This window comes from Astyanax mexicanus, chromosome 5 (assembly GCF_023375975.1).
Source record: "Astyanax mexicanus isolate ESR-SI-001 chromosome 5, AstMex3_surface, whole genome shotgun sequence".
NCBI lineage: Eukaryota > Metazoa > Chordata > Actinopteri > Characiformes > Acestrorhamphidae > Astyanax > Astyanax mexicanus.
The window spans coordinates 26,411,969-26,433,053 of record NC_064412.1 but is presented as its reverse complement, the minus strand read 5'-3'; the positions used below and the strand labels follow the sequence as shown (position 1 = coordinate 26,433,053).

Here is a 21,085-nt window from a genome sequence, read left to right as displayed (position 1 = left end):
GTGTTCTTTCCTGACATCATTTTCCGCTGCCCGAGCTGCATTCCAGTACTGAAGAATGCATTTACCAAGAACTATTGAAGTTGCAGGACGTGTTTTTGTTCCTCCCTGTAAACTGAGGATACATCAGCTGGTAACTTACTGACAAGAACAAATGGAAAAAACAGCACTTATTGTGAATTCAGAACTGTCATGATAGTAGAAGACATTGGTCTGACCCACAGTTATTTGCAAGTTTATTTCAGTTATTTTCCTGTGTCTCTCTAGTTTATTTGATACATGCAAGGATTGTTTATATTGTTGTTTTGTCAGGCTTTTTCTCCCATCCTCCTTTGGCAGCCTTAGCTAAGCTGGTTAGCTTGTGACTAACAAACTAACAAATTAACTAATTAAGAGTATACAAAAGTGGATAAAATACTATTAAGCAAATACCTGGAACTTATTGGTGTCAGTTTTTTGACAACTAGTATTCTTCTCTGCAGGTTTACCCCGTTCATTTGATTAGCGCCACCACATGGACTTATGAAGCAGTAACTTTAGTAAGTCAAATTGGTGGTTGAGTCTTAGAGAGTTTAGTGTCTATGATTTTATACAAATATTGATATATGACATGAAGTAACGATAATGTATCATAAACAGAAACTATACAATATAGCATAATATCAATATTTTGTTCCACCTCTACTGATCACTGTATCTGTGCAATTAGCTGGTGTTGAAAATTCACAATTAACGCAATTATAATGGACATAATTACTGTAAATGTGCTGGCTCTGTGCAGTAGATGTGATTAGCATATCTGTAAGGGATTAACTGTCTTTTTCCCACAATTATTGCTTCTTCTCTCCATTCCTCCTTCACATTTTCTTCACCTTCATTTTTTCATTTTCTTCCAGCATGGGAGAGGAGCAGCTGGAAGGGAAATGAAATACAAAACCATAGCAAAGGTTTCTGGATGGACCTCCAGAATACCCATCTTCCTTAAACAGCACCCCCTATTATTTAGTTCACATAGTTTTATTATTGTTTACAGGATCACTGTCTGAATGTGGTCATTACCATTTCTGAACTTTTTTATATAGGGAAAACAGTAATAAAACATCTTTCTTTCTCTGACTGTCCCTGACTGACAAACTTGTGTGTGTTTCTCTGCTTGCAGGAAAAGGGAAGCACGGAGACTGTTCCTTACCAAGAAGGTCAACATAAAGATGTTCTACATCCCTGTAACCACGCAGCCCTACTCCCCCAACAAGGTAAATGTTACTAACATACACACAAACAAACACAAACACACACCATGAAATTAGACACTTTATTAGAAATCTGCACCTTTACAGTGTAGCCATGCATTCAGGTTTGTAGCATGTGGGCATGTGTCAGTGTAGCCGGTTAGCATACTGGCTAATCTAACAAGCCACCTATTGAGCTAGCCATGCATCTTTCGTCCTTTAATGTTCCCTGTATATGTGCAAACTTGCATATTATAAAAAAGGAAAAAAAGAAACAGCAGTTGAGGAACAAAAAGTTCAGAGAGCAGAAATCTGGGGCCTCATAATGCCATGTCCAAGAGTTTGTCGCCAACTCATGGTTACAAATAACATACTGCCATAGTGTAGTTATGCATACTCCCACCCTGTCATGGTAAGCTGCATATTGAGGTCAACAATGACAGGGTGAACTATTTTAAAAGAAATAGCCATTTAATGAATGTATGTTTGATCTAGAGTTGCAGACATGTTGAATTGTTCGTGGATATATTTTGATGTTCTGTTATTGTTTTAATTATATTTATATAAAAAAATATTAATTATATCGTTCACATGATAGACAGCTTAAGATTTACTTCAGCTAAATATAATAAATAATAGCTGAAATTAATATTGTTAATTGCCAAACATTCAGCATCGTCAATTTATTTGAAAATAAAACAGTATGAGGGGTATTTAAAATAAAATGACTAAATTATAAAATGCAAAACTTTAAGTAAAAATACAAATAGGGTTTTTTTTACTTCCTAAAGTAATTATTCAACTTAACTCTGAACATGACAAAATTGCACCCTCACATCAAAGAAAATGTTATTCAACTTTAAAAAAAAGTACTAAAGTAAAGTAAAGTGAAGGTTAACATTCATCTATATTTTTTAACAATGTGTCTTAGTAAAAACTGTTTTGTTGTTTTTGTGTTTAAAACGTAAAAAGCAAACAGCTATTCTGTGGACATAAAAGTATTGTTATTTTAATACTGACCTTGATAGTCTTAGTTGTGCATTAGAATATAATACTGGGATGATGATGATGTCCACACTATGATTTTTTTTTTTCTCAGGAGAACGTGCCAGACTCTAATCCGTGCATGATGGGGTCGTATTTGGGGATGGTGGACCCGTGGTACGAGTATAACATCTGCAGCCTGGGCCACATGATCCCAAAATTTGCCAAAATGGTAAGCATCTTCCATTCAGAAGGAATGTAAATACTGTGTTCACAATGGAGGGGACATTTTTATAGAAAGTCCTACACCAGAAAACAGACATTTGTAATAAAATTTGGTTAGCCCAGTTTTGTGTTTGTATACCTATAGCCCAACAACTAGCATTCTTAGCATTTGCAAACTGCTAACTCTGTCTAAATCACTCTACTCTCAGTGTGACCTGAGCAAGCCGCATGAGTCCAACCTTTTCCTTGCTGATGTCATTTCCTACTATGTGCGGATGGGGCAGCAGCCAGTTTACTTCACTGTCTACTACGTAAAGGTGAGGGAGTGTACACACTGGTTCTGTTTTCATCACAAACATACACTATGACTAAACTGCTGTATGGGGAATGGGTGGAGCTAAACTGATATAGGCAGAATGGGTGAGGGCTCGGCTGCTATATATTATGGAATGGGGAGGGTGAAACTGCTGTAGGCTGAATAAGCAGGGTGAAACTTTTATGTAAATGTCTTTAATTTATTAAGAAAAGACTTGTCTTTAAATGATGCCATTTAATATTTGACAGTTTCTTTGTGTGTGTTTGTTTTGTGTTAAGATTTCATTCTGCAACCTGACCAAGGAGCCGGTAGAGGAAGTCTTTCTTTCTCATCTCAATATTGATTTCCCAGAATATAAACTATGCCATGGAACAATTAAAGGTATCAGATTCTCTGTTTCTACTAATCTGTTGTAATTTGTGTGTGTGCCTGTGTGTGTGTGTGTGTGTGTGTGTGTGTTAGTTTGTTGTACATGCTTGACACTCTTAGCTGGTGAGGTAATGTGACTCTTCTCACTCTCATGACGACAGTTCCAGTATGAGTGTTTAACTGACTGAATGTGTTTTCCTACAGACATGTCTCTAAAACAGAAGAAAGTTCCTGTAGAGCTGTGTGGTGCTCTCATCTCCCTCAGTTACAGAAAGGTCAGCTTTAAACACCACTCATATCAGACCATCATTCTTAACCGTATGATTAACTTATTTAACTTTATTGTTCATTATGAATGAATAAGAATAGGAATCTACAGTAAATTATTTATTATTAACCTATGAAATATTAGGCTTCCACTATTAAATGCTTAGTTTTTAGTCAGTATCAGCTATTATTACCAGAGACCTTATTAATGAGGAGAAAGGCCACTGACCGCTGTATGGATTGTATTTCTCGTAAAGCTAATCATGGCATCCGTTTATAGATAAAGTCCCGTTTTTCCACAAAAAGAGCCAATCAGTTTGCTGGTTGTGCCAAGAGGAGTGATGGAGTGTCACTTTGCTGTGGAGATGTTTGCAGGTGCACTAGCCAAATTTTTTGTTCATTTTATCGGTGATATTGTTCAAACGGTAACTAGACCTTTGTTTTAGAGCACAGGTGTCAAACTCAGAATCTGCCCCCTGAGACTATATTAAATGTGTATTAGCTCGCTGTCATGTCCTGGTCCTGTTTCTTTTCTGTTCTCATGTCTCTCTGTGTTTTCCCCCCACGTGACCCATGCTCCTCTGTGTTTCTTCCCCAGTATATTTCCATTCACGTGTGTCCCATTTGTAGCCTCGCCCTTACCCCAGGTGTTTGTGTTTAGTGTGTGTTTCCTGTTTGTATAAATAGCCCTCCTATGTTACTTTGTCCTCGTCGGTCTTTGCACTAACCCCCCTTTTTTTCTAGGCGTTTCGTAGTTTTTTCATAGCCCTTTCCTAGTTTAGTGTTTATCTTCTTGTTTTTTTTCTAGTTCCTTTTTTATTTCCCTGTTCTGTTTTGTTTTGTTTATCCTAGTTGATTTTTCCCTTGTTAGTATCTTGTTTATTTCCTTTGTTCTCCTTGTTAAGTTTAGTTTTTATTGGTCTTGTTTCAGTTATTAGTTTGTTTTCCTCCATTAACCTCCCTGTTTGTTTATTTATTATCTCTTGTTTGTTTAGGTTTATGTTCTCTTGTTTCACTCGTTTGTTTTGGTTTGTTTATTTGTTTGTTTGTTATTTATTTAATACATTAAAGACAGGTGGGAGGCAGATTATGTGATCACGAATGTAAAGGACAGACCTGTTTGTCTTGGCTGTAACAAAAGAATGTAACATAAGAACGAAACACCACAACGAGTATAAGGACCTGGATGTATCTGGTTTTTCAGCAGACTTTGCTGTCACAGCAAAAACTCAAAGTGAGGCTGTTGTTAAATCTCTTTTTTACTGTTGCAGCAGAGATTGCAAAATCAGCCCGGCCCTTTTTGAAAATGCTACAGATAGAAAGAGACATAATACAATAATACCACTGATGTGTGTTTTATTTAAAATGTATTATATTAAGCTTTGGTTGTTCCGAATTCTAAGTCCCAGAAAACCAAAGTTTGTTTCCATGTGAAAAGGTTCAACATTACATTTCTGGAGAGAATGAAAAACAGGCACAATTGCAGTCAATTTTTCAATAAATATAAGGTTTGGCCTGTGATCGTCCCAGTTTTTAATTTTGGCCCACTATGGATTTAAGTTTGACACCCCTGTATTAGAGTATTTTGGTCTCTTCCCCTTTAAAACACATAGGAGGCTTATAAGTGCCTGGTCACATTGCCAAGGTGCCTCAGCATAAACTGACTTGCCTATAAGGACTTTGTTATTACTTTGTTTGTACAAACTGTCAAATATTCCAAATCTTATATAAATTATTCAGCATATGCTATAATTTATGCATTATCACCTATGAAGTATCCACTCTGACGATGCAGTATACATTATGAATGATTATGTATTTACTATAAATAAATACATAATAATAATAACTATAAAGTTATAATTTAGAATTGGGTCCATCTCTAGGTTAATTATGAGTCTCTGTAAGTTTAGTAATTTCAGGCCAGAGTGGTTTTATTTCTCAGAAGTACAGACTTTCTGACTGACTGATCTTTTCTCTGAATGGACCTCCCCCTTTTTCTCTCTCTCTCTCTCTCTCTCTCTGTCTCTCAGGTGTCACTAAGCAACAGAGAGATAGAAAAGGGTCTTTCTCTGCGAACCACTGGGGTTCAGATTTCAGCTATACCCACCAATAAAACAGAAGGTAGACTTTTAATATGCACGCTTAAACACGCACACACAAAAACACACACACACACAATCAAATCTTTGTGTTGGACTGAAAATAGCATGACTGCGTCTTTCCTGTCAGATCTGAACTGCCTGACGGTGGAGATGAGCGACACAAAGACCAAGAGCAGCTCGGTAAGACTTGCCCCTTAAACAATAAACCACAATCAGTTGTTTCTGTGTTCAGGATTTTTTTTATTGTTTAGTAAGTACTTATTTAATGACACCTGGCTCTGGCTAAGTTGTTTATCAACTTAATACACGGACAAACGGAGGGACCTATTTTAGCTTCACGCGTGAGCAGATCATCTAGGGGCACAAAAATCTTATCATTTCATTTTGTATTCTGTTTATTAATGTAAAAAATGGATCTTTGAACTGTTGTGTGTCCTTGTGTGTGTTGGCATCTTAGTATTTTTTTTTTAATCAGTGGTGCACCTGTGTTTTCTATTGCCTAGCTAGCAATATACCAGACATTTAGCTGAACACACTTCACTTCCAGACCACCACTCCTATTTGCGTAAATATATTAGTAAGCTCTGTTGCTTTTTAAACAATGCAGTTGCAAGGTATGACATTAGCCTTTGAGCAGGGCGTAAGATAGTAATGAGCATCGCAATACACCTTGCACAGGGTGTAAGATGAGTTGGTGTAAGATAGGGTCTTGAGTTTTTAAATGTGTGTTTCTCTTAGGGTTCCAAGATCAGGACCTGCAACCTGAGGTTAAAAACCACAGAGATGACTGGATTCACCATCTGTCTAGATAAAGACACGCGCAGAACTTTCCGGGATGTTCAGAGGTTAGTGGTCATCTATGGCTTACCACTTACCACCCCAGAAACACACATATGCTTCATTTACTTACTTAAAAAATGTCCTCAATTCTCTGTAATGTCTTAGGCTCACCCCACCAAACTGTTATATTTAATCCCTCCCAAAATACAGGAAAAACCTTATATTAATTATTTTATTTACAAGCTTAAGAAGACTTAAAAAGAACAAGTGTGATTAAATGTGATAAACCCTATTATGATTGTTATTACTCCTATAACCTGTCCAGGCTAACTCTGTAGGTGTTTCTCTCTTGGTTCTTTTGCAGTATTGAGGTGGAGCCGTGTAACGACCCAGGATACTACATTCAGAAGTCTGTTATGTCAAAGTTCACATCAGAGGCAGATGTGGATGCAGGGCTGAGCAAGTTCATGAATCGGGGTCTTCCTCTGCCCATCAACACCTTCGCTGGTATCATTCCCTGACCTCAGTGAACTGACTGGACTTTTATGGAGACTTAGCTGACCAGTAGCATGCTGCTGACAGTTCACACTGCACTGCACTGGTGTGTGATTTCTCCTCGCAGACCTCAGGAGGAGTTGAGACGCTTCAGTGTGTGTGGTGTACTGTACCCCCCTCACACAGCTAGAGTGTGTGGCTGAAACACACAGTTTCACCACTTCGCCTCTGAAGGGCGATATTTAAATTAGAGATTTAACACTAAACTAGATCCACTGAGTCTCAGTTGTGGTTAGAGACTCAGTGTGTGTTACACTTATCATGAGTTCTTGACATTATACACTCACTGGCCACTTTATTAAAAACACCTACAGTACCTACAGTACTGGGTGTGCAGATACAGATTATAAGAGGGTTCAAATAGAGTCTGACTGATATGGGGGCCGATGTTAAGGTCCTAGAATAACTTTGTAAACAGGCAAATTAGCTCTTAATTAGCTGTACAAAAACACATCAGAATATAAATTTACTTCAACTTTAAACATTACAAATAAATAAATAGATAAGATGTGAACAAAGTCATTAAGGGTGGGTTGGATGTGAAATGCTGTGATGTCTTCATGCTAAACATGAAACTAAGAAAACAGAAACCAAAAGACTTTTAGTATACAGTCAGAATTGTTAACAGTGGTGGTGATGTTTAAAGTCTGAAAGTTTCTTTACATTGCTGATGTCTGACTGACGGTTGTACCAGTTCTACGAAGATTCTGGGTATAAAACATGCTTTTTAAATCTTATCATATCATTAAAATGTTTGGGGAATACATGCAGCAAGGCATTGTGCAACAAAAACAGTCCTAAATGATTTTGTTTGTTTAGATCTGCAACTTTTTTTTTTACTCAGCTCAGGTCTCTTCACCCCACTGTAAAAACCTATGAATCAAATGGTTTCTTTATAATGAACCACATTTTCACACTGGGGTTTATAGTAACTCAACTGGTCTATCGTTTGACATCCTTCCCTCCTTCAAAGCGTGTGCCGGGGTGTTAGGGGCTGTTGAGGACTTTCCTGTGCAGGCGCTACTATTTTTTTAGAAAGGAACAAAAAGACTTTGATCAAAACCCTGTGTGATCCCCAAATATCTTCTCAGCACAGGGGGAGGTGTTACAATACACTGTAATCACAAGAGCTTAATATAGTACTGAAACAGCGTCTTTGGAAATCTTTTTTTGTGTTGTATAGAACTGCCTAAAAAAGTTTTCGAACAATACAAAGAATCCTCTAATCAGGCGTAGAAGAGTTCAGATTTCAGATTTCATTGTTGTTTTAATAAAGGACTACACAGTACAACCCCTTTTTAAAAGTGAGTGTAGATTCACACTATTATCTTTATTTGTAATATTTGTAAAATAACTGATTTGACTTCTATTTTTGTATGTAATGACCAAGTTTAGCTCTTTGAGAAGAGGCAGTGGGATTATACACCGGCAGTCTAGCAGCTGCAGGCCAAAGCCTTTTCCAACACTTTTTCCTCACACCATTCATCACCTATTTCTTACAATATATGACACCCAAAAGAGTAAACTGCAGCATGAACTCTAAATAGAATCAGCCTCCAGAGCCAGTCAGTAACCCCATGAGGTTTTGAGATTTGAGGTTTTCTGCTTTAATTTATTTGAAGATGAAATGTGGAGAAAATTAGATCGATCCCCAGTGTGTCACTGAGTAATATTATACAATAACAAATAGACTATTTATGGTGTATTCATACATATGGTGTAACAGTGCCTGACAGGGTGTGGAATAGTATGACATACTGGTAAATATCTCTGAATAACAAGACAGATTACAGATTTAGACACTCAACTACTAAACAGTGAAACCAAAAGGCACTTTAAATGTGCACAGTTGAAATGTGCTGATTGTTTTCAAATTAATTGAGTAACATTAACGCAATCCAAAATCCAAATCCAGACAGGTTACAGTGCCATTACTTTCAGAGATCACCTAAGTTGCTGTTTTAGACTGCCGGTGTCAGAAAGGGTCTTTTCTGTCTTTTCTGATTCATAAAATATTTAAAAACAATACTGTTTCCTGTTGTTCTTGCACAAACAAAGTGTACTAGTGTTAAAGACCACTGAGTCATCACGCAGACCAGGAGTTGCAGAGACCAAGACTGAGACCAGATTAAAAATATATATAAAAAAGTAATCTTTTGAAGAATCAGTCAAAAAGTCAATTTACTGTATGTAAATTTGTATTTATACATATATTTGTATAATAACACTGTACATATTTGTACATAATATTGCATGTAATTAGAATATTTATTATTATATTGTAAGTTAGTTAAATTTGATTCTGTCTTAAAAACTATAGTTTTTTTTTTTTAGCAAAACACTTTATTATACTTTACAAAATTAAAGAAAAACCCTGGCCTTGTGCTTAGTTTCTATTTTAATCTATTTTAATTCTATTTGAATCCTATTTTAGCCGAGTACCTCCTGTTCCCCCACTCATTTTGTTTTGGACTCATTAAGGGCTCCCTCTAGCGGTCTGCAGTAATTTTCTAATATAATAGGGGAGATAGGAACTAACGAGTGCGACTAAATATTATTACTGTCTACTTCTTTAACTGTATGGTAAGTATACTTTAATATGTGTATGATTTTATCTATTTATTTCTCAGAGTATCCTTTGTGAATATTAGTTACTTAATTTATAGAATATTAGTTAGTTAAATAATTGTATTGAGCTTTTTTTGTATTGGGCCTACTCTGAAGCTTCCATTAGATTAAGTCATAAAAGTAGAGCAACAAAATAAAACAAAAAGAAGAGTTAAAAGTTTCTTTGATTAATTTTTGTAGGGAAAGTTAAATAGTTATTGTTATAATAAGTTAAATTTTGAGGCAAGATCTTTGTATTAGTCCGTAGAGCTGCTTTACTTTTGTCAAGAGTAGTAAATGACAGTGAAAAGACTCAGGTCTGTGAGTGACTTATAAATAGGCTTGTTGGGAGTTGATCTATCGCTTACGGCCATACCACCCTGAGAACGCCCGATCTCGTCTGATCTCGGAAGCTAAGCAGGGTCGGCCCTGGTTAGTACTTGGATGGGAGACCGCCTGTAAGCTTTTCCATCTTTCCTTTATTTTTTACTCCGTTCAATCCATGATGTCACAAATTTTTACGAGGCTACACTGTGTTTACTCTTCATATAAAACACTTACAGTAAACCATATACAGATTAAATAGTCACTTAAAAGTTCTTTCATTTTTCGGAAGGAGAATATTCTTTCTTCATGCTAATAAATAAAGAACAAAATGCATTATTTTTTATTTTCTTAACATATAGGTATAGGGCGGCTCACTCCTGTTCGTGGGGCTCTACCACCCTGAAGATTTCATATTTAACACACCTGAGTCTAGAATGTTCACTTGATCCTGAAGGTCTTGCTTGGATCAAGTGTGTTGCGGACTCAGGCTGTTTGGAGGGCAGGACTGAAAAAAATTCAAAGGGCACCTTCTGTAGGACAAGGGGCCTTTCTTTAACTGTATGCTAAGTGTACTTTAATGTGTGTGTGTGTATGATTTTATTTATTTATTTCTCAGAATATTCTTTGTAAATATGAGTTTTTGTTTGTATTGGCCTTTTTTGTATTGGGCCTAATCTGAAGCTTCCATTCCATTGAGTCAGAAACGTAGAGCATGAAAATTGAATTAAAAAAAATGAAGAGATAAAAATTAAGACATATAGGGAGTTTTTGTCTTTTTTTCTTTGGTTACTTTTTGTAGTGAAAGTTAAATAGAGCTTTCATTTTGAGGCAAGATCTTTGTATTAGTCCGTAGAGCTGCTTTACTTTTGTCAAGAGCAGTAAATGACAGTGAAAAGACTCAGGTCTGTGAGTGACTTATAAATAGGCTTGTTGGGAGTTGATCTATCGCTTACGGCCATACCACCCTGAGAACGCCCGATCTCGTCTGATCTCGGAAGCTAAGCAGGGTCGGGCCTGGTTAGTACTTGGATGGGAGACCGCCTGGGAATACCAGGTGCTGTAAGCTTTTCCATCTTTCCTTTATTTTTTACTCCGTTCAATCCATGATGTCACAAATTTTTACAAGGCTACACTGTGTTTACTCTTCATATAAAACACTTAAAACCATATACAGATTAAATACTCACTTAAAAGTTCTTTCATTTTTCTGAAGGAGAATATTCTTTCTTCATGCTAATAAATAAAGAAAAAATGCATTATATTTTATTTTCTTAACATAGGTACAGGTCGACTGACTCCTGTTCCTGGGGCTCTACCACGCTAAAGATTTCAGATTTAACACACCTGAGTCTAGAATGTTCACGTGATCCTGAAGGTCTTACTTACCTGGATACAGTGTGCTGCGGACTCAGGCTGTTTCGATGGCAGGGGTGAAAAAAATTAAAAAGGCACCTTCTGTAGGACACAGGGCATTTCTGTAAATGTATGCCAAGTATACTTTAATGTGTGTGTATGATTTTATTTATTTATTTCTCAGAATATTCTTTGTAAATATGATTTTTTTAATTGGGCTTTTTTTATTGGGCCTAATCTGAAGCTTCCATTCCATTGAGTAAGAAACGTAGAGCATGAAAATTGAACAAAAAAAATGAAGAGATAAAAGTTAAGACATATAGGGAGTTTTTGCCTTTTTTTTTCTGTGGTTACTTTTTGTAGGGAAAGTTAAATAGAGCTTTCATTTTGTGGCAAGATCTTTGTAATAGTCCATAGAGCTGTTTTACTTTTGTCAAGAGCAGTAAATGACAGTGTCCTCTGTCAGGCAGACAGAGCAGCGTGAGGACGCTGGCACATTTTGGCTGCCGCTTCTCGCTGCTCTAACCTCCAACCTCCAACCTGTACCTCCTTTCCGCCAACAAACCTACCACCTACCTGGACTACCTGCCGTAAAACTTCCATCTGAGTCTAGGCTAAAGTTCCAGGAATCTCCTCTGTGATCTGTGCATGCTGGCTGGATTTCATCTTCATCCTTTCATCGCCGCTCGCCGAGGGTGGAGATCCGGGTGGACATCCATCTAACCCCGGTGCGGTTGGCCCTCGTTGGCTGGACCGCTACCCTCGTTTTTGAGCTGGCTTGGCTAGACAACCACGCCGGCTAGCCGCTACCTCGCTCCTCATCATCCACCTTCTCCACATGGCTTGGCTAGACAACCACGCCGGCTAGCCGCTACCTCGCTCCTCATCATCCACCTCCTCCACATGGAGCCTCACCGGTTTTTCCCCTTGTCCTCCGCGCTGCTGTTGCTGCTCTCCTTTCTTCAACAGTTAGACCTTCACCTACATCCAACACCACCACCCATCTTCAGGATCTGCCATTTCTCAGTATCGGCCATGGTTTTCCGTTACACACCAACCGAACTTCTCCGGCTCATTCCCACGCTGTCTCCTCCTGCTGAACTGCTAGAAAATCTGCGGAACTCTGCACTTTTACGCCGACTTCCCTACATGCATCGTGGATCTCGCCGAAAATTAATCTACACTCCAAGCACTGAGAACTCCATTCCAGCACTATGGACCGATCGCAGCTTACACACTGGCTTCCGCACTTCCTCCCTACGTCATCAAAACAACACACGTCATCAGAACTCCTCCTCTGCGAACCTTTTCAATCTCCGGACTATCCCAACTTCCTCCTCAACTGCTTCAAAACAAAAGCTCCTGAAAATCGCCCTCTTCAACACACGATCTCTTAACAATAAAAGTCTTATTTTAAATGAATTCATTATTGACAACAAACTTGACCTGTTCTGCCTAAATGAAACCTGGCAAAAACCACAGGACTATTTCTCACTAAATCAAACCACCCCTACAGGATACTCTTATCTTGACAACCCACGTACTGAGGGCAGGGGGGGTGGCATTGCTGCTATTTTTAATCAAAACCTTAAACCCCGTGCGCTGTCCCTCCCCTTAGCCCCATCATTCGAACATCTGGCTTTTAAACTTCCTGGACCTAAACCTCTCATTTGTGCTATTATTTACCGCCCCCCCCCAAACCTAACCCATCTTTCATATCAGACCTCTCTGAGTTCATCACCGCACTTTTTTCAATTTCATCATCTATTCTGCTTCTTGGTGATTTTAACCTGCACATTGACTCCCCGGACTGTAAACATGCTATGGACTTCATGGACTTCCTAAATTGCTCCAGTTTCACTCAACACATAAATTTCCCAACCCATACTCGCGGACACATCTTAGACCTGGTCTGCTCTACTGGCGTCCATATCCATAACATTTCCAGTTCTGACCTTACCATATCCGACCACCTAGCCATTATATTTGACATTGACATTCCCACCCCCGAACCAAAACAAAATCGCACAATCAATTTTCGTAACTTCAAGTCCATCTGCCCACTCGCTCTTTCTACCTGTATATCAAACTCTCTCTCCTGCTCCACCCTTCCTGAAAATCCAACCCTCATGGACCTTGTCAACACTTACAACAACATTCTGTCTACCTCCCTCAACACACTACCTCCTTGGAAAACCAAAACAGTCACTTTTACCCACTCAGCCCCATGGTTCACCCCAGAACTTCATAAACTCAAGAAACAACTCCGACAGCTAGAACGATTATGTAAGAAAACTGGTCTCACTGTCCATACTCTCGCTTACAAAGATCACATGCAACATTACAAATTAGTCCTAAACAAAGCCCGTTCAACTCACTACTCTAACATTATTCACGCTGGTTCCTCAAATCCACGCTCCCTGTTCTCTACCATAAACAAGCTCTTTAAACCCCATGACAACACTTCATCATCAATCACCCCAGAGAAATGTGATACGCTTTTGACATTTTTCAATTCAAAAGTAGAAACCATCCACCATCTGCTTGCATCCTCCACCTCCACTACCCCACACCATGAGCCCACGCTTTTTTCTTCTCCATCTGACACTCGGCTATCAACTTTTTCACCCATAACCTCTGTCGACCTTTCCAAAATACTTTCCACTATGAAATCCTCTACTTCTCCCCTGGACCCCATGCCATCTCAGCTTATCAAAGACTGCCTCACCCCCCTTGCTCCACTCATAATTGACATTATAAACTCCTCCCTCACCTCTGGGATAGTCCCGTTACCTCTCAAACTTGCAGCCATCACTCCTCTCCTCAAAAAACCTGGTCTTGACCCCGAGGATCCGAACAACTACCGACCTATCTCAAACCTCACTTTTCTGTCAAAACTACTGGAAAGAGCCGTTGCAAATCAACTTAAGATCCACCTTCTCTCAAATAACCTGTATGAAACTTTCCAATCTGGTTTTCGCACCCACCACAGCACTGAAACGGCCCTACTCAAAGTTACGAATGATCTCCTGCTTTCCTCTGATTCTGGTTCTCTCACCATCCTCCTTCTCCTTGACCTCAGTGCTGCCTTCGATACGGTAAATCACTCCATTCTTCTAAACCGTCTAGAATCCATTGGCATCACCAACATCGCCCTCTCCTGGTTCAAATCCTATCTGTCTGACAGATTCCATTACATCACCATTAATCAACACAAATCCCACACTACCCCTGTTCTACACGGTGTTCCTCAAGGTTCAGTTCTGGGCCCCATCCTCTTCATTCTGTACATGCTTCCTCTTGGACATATCATCCGCCGCCATGGGCTAAAATTCCACTGTTACGCTGATGATATCCAGCTTTACATCACCACTAAAACCATCTCCCCTGCCATCCTCTCCACCCTCACTTGCTGCCTCATGGATATCAAAGACTGGATGAACCATAATTTTCTCAAACTAAACAGTAATAAAACGGAGATTATTATCTTTGGTCCAAAATCCAGCCTCTCCACCTGTCAAAATTTCACTCTCTGTATTGACGGTCACTCTGTCACTCCTTCCCCACTTGTCAGAAACCTTGGAATCTATTTGGACCCTACACTTTCCTTCAAATCACACATCAACCACATAGTTAAAACATCGTTCTTTCACTTACGTAATATTGCACGCCTGCGACCCACTCTTCCCACTCCTGCTGCAGAGACATTAATTCATGCCTTTATCACCTCCAGACTGGACTACTGCAATAGCATCCTGTATGGTCTCCCCTCTACTGCTCTTCAAAAACTCCAATATGTCCAGAACTCTGCTGCTCGATTGCTCACCCGCTCCCCCATTAGACAGCACATTACCCCTGTCCTCCGTCAACTCCATTGGCTTCCCATAAAACAACGCATACATTTCAAGATCCTCCTTATCATCTACAAAGCCCTTAACAACCTCGCCCCCCCATACCTGTCTGACCTCCTTCACCGCCACTCCCCCGCCCGTCAACTCCGCTCTGCTGATGCTAACCTCCTCACCCAAACTACCTCCACCAAATACCGGACCCGTGGGGACAGGGCTTTTGCCGTCGCTGCCCCCACCCTATGGAACTCCCTCCCCCTTACCATTCGAAACTCTGAGTCCCTGCACTCCTTCAAACGTCATCTCAAAACCCACCTTTTCAAGTTTGCATATGAACATTGACACATGTGCATATTGTATACGTATGTATGTGAATTTTTCTGTAAAGCGGCTTTGAGTACCAAGAAAAGCGCTATATAAAACTGATTTATTATTAAAAGACTCAGGTCTGTGAGTGACTTATAAATAGGCTTGTTGGGAGTTGATCTTTCGCTTACGGCCATACCACCCTGAGAACGCCCGATCTCGTCTGATCTCGGTAGCTAAGCAGGGTCGGGCCTGGTTAGTACTTGGATGGGAGACCGCCTGGGAATACCAGGTGCTGTAAGCTTTTCCATCTTTCCTTTATTTTTTACTCCGTTCAATCCATGATGTCACAAATTTTTACAAGGCTACACTGTGTTTACTCTTCATATAAAACACTTAAAACCATATACAGATTAAATACTCACTTAAAAGTTCTTTCATTTTTCTGAAGGAGAATATTCTTTCTTCATGCTAATAAATAAAGAAAAAATGCATTATATTTTATTTTCTTAACATAGGTACAGGTCGACTGACTCCTGTTCCTGGGGCTCTACCACGCTAAAGATTTCAGATTTAACACACCTGAGTCTAGAATGTTCACGTGATCCTGAAGGTCTTACTTACCTGGATACAGTGTGCTGCGGACTCAGGCTGTTTGGATGGCAGGGGTGAAAAAAATTAAAAAGGCACCTTCTGTAGGACACAGGGCCTTTCTGTAAATGTATGCCAAGTATACTTTAATGTGTGTGTATGATTTTATTTATTTATTTCTCAGAATATTCTTTGTAAATATGATTTTTTTTAATTGGGCTTTTTTTTTATTGGGCCTAATCTGAAGCTTCCATTCCATTGAGTAAGAAACGTAGAGCATGAAAATTGAACAAAAAAAATGAAGAGATAAAAGTTAAGACATATAGGGAGTTTTTGTCTTTTTTTTCTGTGGTTACTTTTTGTAGGGAAAGTTAAATAGAGCTTTCATTTTGAGGCAAGATCTTTGTATTAGTCCATAGAGCTGTTTTACTTTTGTCAAGAGCAGTAAATGACAGTGAAAAGACTCAGGTCTGTGAGTGACTTATAAATAGGCTTGTTGGGAGTTGATCTTTCGCTTACGGCCATACCACCCTGAGAACGCCCGATCTCGTCTGATCTCGGAAGCTAAGCAGGGTCAGGCCTGGTTAGTACTTGGATGGGAGACCGCCTGGGAATACCAGGTGCTGTAAGCTTTTCCATCTTTCCTTTATTTTTTACTCCGTTCAATCCATGATGTCACAAATTTTTACAAGGCTACACTGTGTTTACTCTTCATATAAAACACTTAAAACCATATACAGATTAAATACTCACTTAAAAGTTCTTTCATTTTTCTGAAGGAGAATATTCTTTCTTCATGCTAATAAATAAAGAAAAAATGCATTATTTTTTATTTTCTTAACATAGGTACAGGGCGACTGACTCCTGTTCCTGGGGCTCTACCACGCTAAAGATTTCAGATTTAACTCACCTGAGTCTAGAATGTTCACGTGATCCTGAAGGTCTTAATTACCTGGATACAGTGTGCTGCGGACTCAGGCTGTTTGGATGGCAGGGGTGAAAAAATTAAAAAGGCACCTTCTGTAGGACACAGGGCCTTTCTGTAAATGTATGCCAAGTATACTTTAATGTGTGTGTATGATTTTATTTATTTATTTCTCAGAATATTCTTTGTAAATATGATTTTTTTTAATTGGGCTTTTTTTTATTGGGCCTAATCTGAAGCTTCCATTCCATTGAGTAAGAAACGTAGAGCATGAAAATTGAACAAAAAAGATGAAGAGATAAAAGTTAAGACATATAGGGAGTTTTTGCCTTTTTTTCTGTGGTTACTTTTTGTAGGGAAAGTTAAAAGGAGCTTTTATTTTGAGGCAAGATGTTTGTATTAGTCCGTAGAGCTGCTTTACTTTTGTGAAGAGCAGTAAATGACAGTGAAAAGACTCAGGTCTGTGAGTGACTTATAAATAGGCTTGTTGGGAGTTGATCTTTCGCTTACGGCCATACCACCCTGAGAACGCCCGATCTCGTCTGATCTCGGAAGCTAAGCAGGGTCGGGCCTGGTTAGTACTTGGATGGGAGACCGCCTGGGAATACCAGGTGCTGTAAGCTTTTCCATCTTTCCTTTATTTTTTACTCCGTTCAATCCATGATGTCACAAATTTTTACAAGGCTACACTGTGTTTACTCTTCATATAAAACACTTAAAACCATATACAGATTAAATACTCACTTAAAAGTTCTTTCATTTTTCTGAAGGAGGATATTCTTTCTTCATGCTAATAAATAAAGAAAAATGCATTATATTTTATTTTCTTAACATAGGTACAGGTCGACTGACTCCTGTTCCTGGGGCTCTACCACGCTAAAGATTTCAGATTTAACACACCTGAGTCTAGAATGTTCACATGATCCTGAAGGTCTTACTTACCTGGATACAGTGTGCTGCGGACTCAGGCTGTTTGGATGGCAGGGGTGAAAAAAATTAAAAAGGCACCTTCTGTAGGACACAGGGCCTTTCTGTAAATGTATGCCAAGTATACTTTAATGTGTGTGTATGATTTTATTTATTTATTTCTCAGAATATTCTTTGTAAATATGATTTTTTTTAAATTGGGCTTTTTTTTATTGGGCCTAATCTGAAGCTTCCATTCCATTGAGTAAGAAACGTAGAGCATGAAAATTGAACAAAAAAAATGAAGAGATAAAAGTTAAGACATATAGGGAGTTTTTGCCTTTTTTTCTGTGGTTACTTAGGGAAAGTTAAAAGGAGCTTTTATTTTGAGGCAAGATGTTTGTATTAGTCCGTAGAGCTGCTTTACTTTTGTCAAGAGCAGTAAATGACAGTGAAAAGACTCAGGTCTGTGAGTGACTTATAAATAGGCTTGTTGGGAGTTGATCTTTCGCTTACGGCCATACCACCCTGAGAACGCCCGATCTCGTCTGATCTCGGAAGCTAAGCAGGGTCGGGCCTGGTTAGTACTTGGATGGGAGACCGCCTGGGAATACCAGGTGCTGTAAGCTTTTCCATCTTTCCTTTATTTTTTACTCCGTTCAATCCATGATGTCACAAATTTTTACAAGGCTACACTGTGTTTACTCTTCATATAAAACACTTAAAACCATATACAGATTAAATACTCACTTAAAAGTTCTTTCATTTTTCTGAAGGAGAATATTCTTTCTTCATGCTAATAAATAAAGAAAAAATGCATTATTTTTTATTTTCTTAACATAGGTACAGGGCGACTGACTCCTGTTCCTGGGGCTCTACCACGCTAAAGATTTCAGATTTAACTCACCTGAGTCTAGAATGTTCACGTGATCCTGAAGGTCTTAATTACCTGGATACAGTGTGCTGCGGACTCAGGCTGTTTGGATGGCAGGGGTGAAAAAAATTAAAAAGGCACCTTCTGTAGGACACAGGGCCTTTCTGTAAATGTATGCCAAGTATACTTTAATGTGTGTGTATGATTTTATTTATTTATTTCTCAGAATATTCTTTGTAAATATGATTTTTTTTAATTGGGCTTTTTTTTATTGGGCCTAATCTGAAGCTTCCATTCCATTGAGTAAGAAACGTAGAGCATGAAAATTGAACAAAAAAGATGAAGAGATAAAAGTTAAGACATATAGGGAGTTTTTGCCTTTTTTTCTGTGGTTACTTTTTGTAGGGAAAGTTAAAAGGAGCTTTTATTTTGAGGCAAGATGTTTGTATTAGTCCGTAGAGCTGCTTTACTTTTGTGAAGAGCAGTAAATGACAGTGAAAAGACTCAGGTCTGTGAGTGACTTATAAATAGGCTTGTTGGGAGTTGATCTTTCGCTTACGGCCATACCACCCTGAGAACGCCCGATCTCGTCTGATCTCGGAAGCTAAGCAGGGTCGGGCCTGGTTAGTACTTGGATGGGAGACCGCCTGGGAATACCAGGTGCTGTAAGCTTTTCCATCTTTCCTTTATTTTTTACTCCGTTCAATCCATGATGTCACAAATTTTTACAAGGCTACACTGTGTTTACTCTTCATATAAAACACTTAAAACCATATACAGATTAAATACTCACTTAAAAGTTCTTTCATTTTTCTGAAGGAGGATATTCTTTCTTCATGCTAATAAATAAAGAAAAATGCATTATATTTTATTTTCTTAACATAGGTACAGGTCGACTGACTCCTGTTCCTGGGGCTCTACCACGCTAAAGATTTCAGATTTAACACACCTGAGTCTAGAATGTTCACATGATCCTGAAGGTCTTACTTACCTGGATACAGTGTGCTGCGGACTCAGGCTGTTTGGATGGCAGGGGTGAAAAAAATTAAAAAGGCACCTTCTGTAGGACACAGGGCCTTTCTGTAAATGTATGCCAAGTATACTTTAATGTGTGTGTATGATTTTATTTATTTATTTCTCAGAATATTCTTTGTAAATATGATTTTTTTTAAATTGGGCTTTTTTTTATTGGGCCTAATCTGAAGCTTCCATTCCATTGAGTAAGAAACGTAGAGCATGAAAATTGAACAAAAAAAATGAAGAGATAAAAGTTAAGACATATAGGGAGTTTTTGCCTTTTTTTCTGTGGTTACTTAGGGAAAGTTAAAAGGAGCTTTTATTTTGAGGCAAGATGTTTGTATTAGTCCGTAGAGCTGCTTTACTTTTGTCAAGAGCAGTAAATGACAGTGAAAAGACTCAGGTCTGTGAGTGACTTATAAATAGGCTTGTTGGGAGTTGATCTTTCGCTTACGGCCATACCACCCTGAGAACGCCCGATCTCGTCTGATCTCGGAAGCTAAGCAGGGTCGGGCCTGGTTAGTACTTGGATGGGAGACCGCCTGGGAATACCAGGTGCTGTAAGCTTTTCCATCTTTCCTTTATTTTTTACTCCGTTCAATCCATGATGTCACAAATTTTTACAAGGCTACACTGTGTTTACTCTTCATATAAAACACTTAAAACCATATACAGATTAAATACTCACTTAAAAGTTCTTTCATTTTTCTGAAGGAGAATATTCTTTCTTCATGCTAATAAATAAAGAAAAAATGCATTATTTTTTATTTTCTTAACATAGGTACAGGGCGACTGACTCCTGTTCCTGGGGCTCTACCACGCTAAAGATTTCAGATTTAACTCACCTGAGTCTAGAATGTTCACGTGATCCTGAAGGTCTTAATTACCTGGATACAGTGTGCTGCGGACTCAGGCTGTTTGGATGGCAGGGGTGAAAAAAATTAAAAAGGCACCTTCTGTAGGACACAGGGCCTTTCTGTAAATGTATGCCAAGTATACTTTAATGTGTGTGTATGATTTTATTTATTTATTTCTCAGAATATTCTTTGTAAATATGATTTTTTTTTAATTGGGTTTTTTTTTTATTGGGCCTAATCTGAAGCTTCCATTCCATTGAGTAAGAAACGTAGAGCATGAAAATTGAACAAAAAAAATGAAGAGATAAAAGTTAAGACATATAGGGAGTTTTTGCCTTTTTTTTCTGTGGTTACTTTTTGTAGGGAAAGTTAAAAGGAGCTTTTATTTTGAGGCAAGATCTTTGTATTAGTCCGTAGAGCTGCTTTACTTTTGTGAAGAGCAGTAAATGACAGTGAAAAGACTCAGGTCTGTGAGTGACTTATAAATAGGCTTGTTGGGAGTTGATCTTTCGCTTACGGCCATACCACCCTGAGAACGCCCGATCTCGTCTGATCTCGGAAGCTAAGCAGGGTCGGGCCTGGTTAGTACTTGGATGGGAGACCGCCTGGGAATACCAGGTGCTGTAAGCTTTTCCATCTTTCCTTTA

The 21,085-nt window shown here is 38.7% G+C and overlaps 1 protein-coding gene and 8 non-coding genes across 10 annotated transcripts in view; all 9 read left to right on the top strand.

The window, feature by feature from the left end:
- The window catches only part of LOC103022916 (phosphoinositide 3-kinase regulatory subunit 6), a 39,745-nt gene extending 32,156 nt beyond the window's left edge, over positions 1-7,589 (top strand). For both annotated transcript variants that reach the window (XM_022675200.2, XM_007257143.4), the window contains 9 exons: positions 1,157-1,250; positions 2,326-2,442; positions 2,645-2,752; positions 3,030-3,132; positions 3,325-3,395; positions 5,421-5,511; positions 5,620-5,672; positions 6,231-6,337; positions 6,637-7,589. In XM_022675200.2, coding sequence (XP_022530921.2) covers positions 1,157-1,250; positions 2,326-2,442; positions 2,645-2,752; positions 3,030-3,132; positions 3,325-3,395; positions 5,421-5,511; positions 5,620-5,672; positions 6,231-6,337; positions 6,637-6,793 — 901 coding nt within the window. In that variant the 3' untranslated portion in view covers positions 6,794-7,589. The remainder of the gene's footprint in view (positions 1-1,156; positions 1,251-2,325; positions 2,443-2,644; positions 2,753-3,029; positions 3,133-3,324; positions 3,396-5,420; positions 5,512-5,619; positions 5,673-6,230; positions 6,338-6,636) is intronic.
- Positions 7,590-10,708: 3,119 nt separating this feature from the next.
- Positions 10,709-10,827, top strand: LOC125802312 (5S ribosomal RNA). Its single transcript, XR_007439348.1, has one exon. It is a non-coding gene; the product is annotated as a 5S ribosomal RNA (ribosomal RNA).
- A 4,626-nt stretch (positions 10,828-15,453) lies between these two features.
- On the top strand, positions 15,454-15,572 carry LOC125802314 (5S ribosomal RNA). Its single transcript, XR_007439350.1, has one exon. It is a non-coding gene; the product is annotated as a 5S ribosomal RNA (ribosomal RNA).
- Positions 15,573-16,372: 800 nt separating this feature from the next.
- LOC125802315 (5S ribosomal RNA) lies at positions 16,373-16,491 on the top strand. The gene has a single exon (XR_007439351.1). It is a non-coding gene; the product is annotated as a 5S ribosomal RNA (ribosomal RNA).
- Positions 16,492-17,288: 797 nt separating this feature from the next.
- LOC125802311 (5S ribosomal RNA) lies at positions 17,289-17,407 on the top strand. The gene has a single exon (XR_007439347.1). It is a non-coding gene; the product is annotated as a 5S ribosomal RNA (ribosomal RNA).
- Positions 17,408-18,200: 793 nt separating this feature from the next.
- Positions 18,201-18,319, top strand: LOC125802310 (5S ribosomal RNA). The gene has a single exon (XR_007439346.1). It is a non-coding gene; the product is annotated as a 5S ribosomal RNA (ribosomal RNA).
- A 798-nt stretch (positions 18,320-19,117) lies between these two features.
- Positions 19,118-19,236, top strand: LOC125802309 (5S ribosomal RNA). The gene has a single exon (XR_007439345.1). It is a non-coding gene; the product is annotated as a 5S ribosomal RNA (ribosomal RNA).
- A 793-nt stretch (positions 19,237-20,029) lies between these two features.
- Positions 20,030-20,148, top strand: LOC125802308 (5S ribosomal RNA). The gene has a single exon (XR_007439344.1). It is a non-coding gene; the product is annotated as a 5S ribosomal RNA (ribosomal RNA).
- Positions 20,149-20,949: 801 nt separating this feature from the next.
- LOC125802307 (5S ribosomal RNA) lies at positions 20,950-21,068 on the top strand. Its single transcript, XR_007439343.1, has one exon. It is a non-coding gene; the product is annotated as a 5S ribosomal RNA (ribosomal RNA).
- The last annotated feature ends 17 nt before the right edge of the window (positions 21,069-21,085 follow it).